The 4,941-nt window shown below is 28.7% G+C and overlaps 1 protein-coding gene across 1 annotated transcript; it reads left to right on the plus strand.

Moving 5' to 3' along the window:
• Window positions 1-229: 229 nt before the first annotated feature.
• Window positions 230-4,397, plus strand: LOC103832951. Its single transcript, XM_009109061.3, has 2 exons — window positions 230-1,145; window positions 1,249-4,397. Exons 1-2 carry the CDS (start codon window positions 1,089-1,091, stop codon window positions 1,435-1,437), a joined length of 246 nt encoding a protein of 81 aa, XP_009107309.1. The 5' UTR covers window positions 230-1,088; the 3' UTR covers window positions 1,438-4,397.
• The last annotated feature ends 544 nt before the right edge of the window (window positions 4,398-4,941 follow it).

Here is a 4,941-nt window from a genome sequence, read left to right on the forward strand (position 1 = left end):
TAGACAAAAAAATAATTTTCTTAATATTTATGTTTATACCTAAACATCTTATATTTGCGAACAGAGGGAGTACTTTACAATCATTTTATTTAATAAAATTATAATTGGTTGAATGCCATTAATTTATAGTTATAATGATATTTTCTAGACAAAAAATAATTTTCTTAATATTTATGTTTATACCTAAACATCTTATATTTACGAACAGAGGGAGTACTTTACAATCATTTTATTTAATAAAATTAAATACAATGTTCCTTTATTTGTATTTCATAATTCTATATAATTAAATATTTATTTTTTGCGGTTTGACGGAAAAAAGATTCTATGGTATTCGTAGGAAAACTTAATGTTTTGTAGTTTTAGTAGAAAAATAAGATTTTGCACAATTTTTTAAATGGTTTTGGCAGGAATTTTTATATATAGTTTTGGCTAAAAACTTGTTTGGCGAGAAAATACACATCTTTAGGGCTCTTTTTTCACACAGAAATTAGATTGTTTTTGAAAACAACTATAATGGAATTCTAGTTGCGTTATTTGAAGAGTATTTTTGTCTCTATTCTTCATTGTTTCATTTAATCACGGAATCTTTGTTGTATACTGTAATCTGGAAAATTAGCATAACAATTCATAGAACTCTTCTATGTTATATTCAATTATATTGGTCATATTCTTATACTTATAAAAAAATTTACATTAATTAAAAAATATATATATTGGTCATATTCTTAATACTTATAAAAAAATGTTGTCGCTCTTCGAACCGTAATAGTAGATCGCTTCATGAGAAGAAAAGACAAAAATCCTTATCAAACGGGCCACCACTGTGAAATTTATATAAACATAAAAAATTAGGTTAGTATTTATAAATGTATACAGTACAAAGTTGACCTCACAAGTTACAATGTAGTAATTATTTAAAGTATTTTCAAATAATAACAAATGATGCTAGGATCGAGAAGGACGACTTAGTAGTTAAAGAGTCTATCAACTTCCTCTTAAAGGGTCTCTCTCTATATAAACTTAACGCCCATGGTTTCACCATAGATCCAGAAAATCCTCAAACAACAGATCAGAAGATAAAAGACATGAAGCAACAACGTTTTTTGGTCGCCTTCTTCGTAGTCCTTTTCAGCTTCCTCCTTGTAAAGCTTCTTCTCTATATTAAAACCTAACTAATGAAGATCTGATTTCAATACATGTATATATATATATGTATATAACAAATGCTATATTTTGCTGGTATAGTTTGTGTATCTGAGTGAAGGAAAATCAGAAGTTGCAGAGGACTATTGGAAGAAGATGATGAAGAGTGAGCCATTACCTGAACCAATCAAAGATATTCTCAACAATCCTTTTAGGACAGGACAAGAGAGGTTCGCTAAGAATTTCAACACCAAATCTGTCGTCATTATCTACCACAATCCTAATGTATAATTGATTAAATCTATGTATCGGGTTATACATGCACGTGTATGTGTGTGTTATTTAAGCAAATAAGATAATAACATCTGCTTGAGTTGTTGTTCTACCAATATATTCACAGTGAAGAAATGTTAACCCTAGACATAGTACCAGCCAAGTCATATAACACCTAAGACACCAAAAAATGATTCCTTTGACCATAACCAAAAAAATACTGTATCATTCATAAAATCAAAATAATGCAAGATTTTTTCGATAATTTCTGATTTTATTTTCTGGGCAACAGTTTCTAAGAATCTATGAAAAAGTTAAAACGCATGAAATCATACTCCTAATGAGACAAAAATACAGAGGTTACAATGTAGTACAAAACAATGGGTAGTAATTCTTTTTGAATCAAGTAGAGAACACATGATTTGGGAGATAAGGCAAAATGCAATCAATAATGGACAGAATCTGGTGGAATTTCAATTAAAACTGAGAAAGAAGAATTGAATAAGAAGAAATTGAATCGTTACAAATGTTTATATATAGAGAGAAGGATACTATTTGTATATTTTAATTGAATTATTTCTCTTATATAGTTTAATATAATAGTACAGTATAAAAATGGGAATTAAAAATTCATCATATCCTTATGAATATTATAAGAAAAACGAAGCAAATTGTGAAAATATAAGGTTCAAACCTATTACTCGGAGTTTAATCAAAATTATACTAAAGAGTTTAATTAAAACTAGATCTTGACGATTATTTTCATTTTATACATATGAATATTTGATTCACATGATTAGTGGTATATAATTTTAATATTTACCATATTACTAATAGTTTAATATAATATTTTCAAACACAATAATTTTATAATTTTCATGTAGTAATTTAATTTATTATTTCAAATTATTAGTGATATCTCTCTTATTAAAACATGAACACTAATTAAAATTTTACATTATGTGATATTTTACGACAAATTATGTTCAATTTAATATTAACTTAGATATTATTTTTTTTAAGATCATTCTTGTATTTTAGTTTTTGGTCATATATGTATGTAAATCAAATTATATGTTTGAATTAAATCTTTGACCGAATAACCAATATTAAGTGTAATTGATAAATTGTCTACTTCATTTAAATTATTAAACCAGAAATTGTAATGCATTGTGTTTTTTGTCCTTTTAAACCTGATTTTGTCCTTTTAAACCTGATTTTTTCTTTATTATTTATGTTTCTTATGTTGTCCATTGCTGATTTACACTTTTCTACCCTAAAACTCTTGGATAATTTACAATAATTTTTTCAATGTTAAATCTACAACTACATTTGATAATAAATACACTGAAAACATAAGTAAGTCTATCATTTATGTTAATGACATAAATTGGTACAATATCTATTGCACTTTAAAATTTGCAAAAGATAAAAGAAACACAAAAAATTACATCAATAAATAATATATGAATATGGTCTATATAAAAGTAAGCTTAATTAGATTTTTTATAAACAAAGCAGTCATATACTTTAATTATTGAAATACAAAATTAAACCAGTCACTATATTTAATAGCATAAACTTACTGCACTTTCAAAATAGCATTTGTAGACCGATCATTCATATTGATAGCATATTTTCAACAATGTGGTACAAAAATCTAAACTAGCAAATCTTAATTGTTAGAGATCAAATATTTAATTGAAAATACTATGTTAAATTAATATCACAAATTTAATACAAAATTGTTGATGAGTTTAATATAATTACAAAATTAATTAGATACTTAAAGGTTTATTTTAGTAAAAAATGAAATATACGTTTATATTTTAAATAATTACAAAATTAATTAAATATTTTAAAGGTTTGTTTAAGTGAAAAAACTAAATATACATTTATTTTAAAATAAATACAAAAGTAATTAAATACCTTAAAATATTTTCTTTAAAGAAAAATGAAATATATATTTATATTGTAAATAAAAAGATATAAAAGCTTTTATCAGTTATAATTCAGAGAAAATATGGAAATAACTATTTGATTTTTTTTAGAATACTTAAAATAATGCAAATATGTATACAAAAATTCATTTAAATAATTTTTTAAGAGATGGTCCAAAAAGAAATATCTCATATGAAAAGAAGTTGTGACTTCTATTTTAATAAGTATAGATGATGCTCCAAAATCATAGGTAATATTTGGCATCTAAACCCTTAGGTTCGTTGGCTTACTTTACTCAAGGCTAGACACTCCACGTCTTGATTTTCGAGGAGGCGCAGCAATCTCTCTACTTCGATGCCGGTGGAGTCTCTGGCCACCAGAGTTGGGCTTCATGTTCCGTCCGTAGATTGTCACCCTCCTGAGTTCATCTTCTTCTTTAACTTCCCACTTTTGTTTCTCCATCATCTCCTATGCTGCTAGTGCTTCTTAAGATCTGCTGGTCGTCACCACATTCTCTACTCCTTCCTGGTCACCGGCGTCTCCCTTGTTTTATTTCTGGCGAGTGTCGACATTACACTCCACTTGTGCATCGTCTCTGTGTCCCCTTAATCATGTGCTCATCTTTCCCATCTCTATTGTTCTTACCATGTCTCCATCAGAACGGAGTCCAGCAACGTCACCTCTCCTTTGAGCTGCCGGATCCATCCTGTCCATCCGGCACACCACTACTTAGGTGGAGTCCATGTATTTCATAGAGAATCTTTGGGACATAGAATTGACAAGAGCTTGAAGGAAACTTGTGTCACTTCCTGTAAGAATATGTCATCAACATAGAAAAGTAAGTCCATGGTCTTGTTATCTATGTGGTATGTGAACAATGAAGGATCAGGTTACTGCACACAAAGCCAAAATCAATTTTAAAGTTGTTAAATATATCAAACAAAGCCTAAAAGCTTGTTTGAGACCATAGAGAACTTTGGCAAGTTTGCAAACATAATATGGCCTCTATATATCAACAAAACCTATGCGTTGATACATATATACATGTTCTTGTAGATCACTATGCAGAAAAGCACTAAAGACATTGCTTGATTGTCCAGCCCTTAGCAGTGGCATTGTCAAGCGTAAGACGAATAGTTAGAGGTTCTTACAATTGGACTAAACGTTTCCAGATTTTCAAGTCCCTCTTCTTGTTCAAACTCTTTAGTAAGCAATCAAGCTCTTAACTTTTCAACAGTTCCATGAGGTTTGAGCTTAATGGTACAAAACCCATCAACAGTTACAGGAACCATCCATTTATGTAGCATGTGTGATATCTATCTCTTGTGACACAACCTCATTCCAATCAGGTTTAGGGCATCTCCAACCACACTCCATATTTTACTCTAAAATTGAGAAAATTGAGTGGGATATGGAGTAGTGAACAAAAAATAAAAGGATTACTCCATTTATAGAGTAATGCTTTTATTTTTTGTTCAACACTCCATTTCCCACTCCATTTTTTTAATTTTGGAGTAAAATATGGAGTGGGGTTGGAGATGCTCTAATCGGTCTGACACAAAAAAACTATGAAGGATGCTA

This window comes from Brassica rapa, chromosome A08 (assembly GCF_000309985.2).
Source record: "Brassica rapa cultivar Chiifu-401-42 chromosome A08, CAAS_Brap_v3.01, whole genome shotgun sequence".
NCBI lineage: Eukaryota > Viridiplantae > Streptophyta > Magnoliopsida > Brassicales > Brassicaceae > Brassica > Brassica rapa.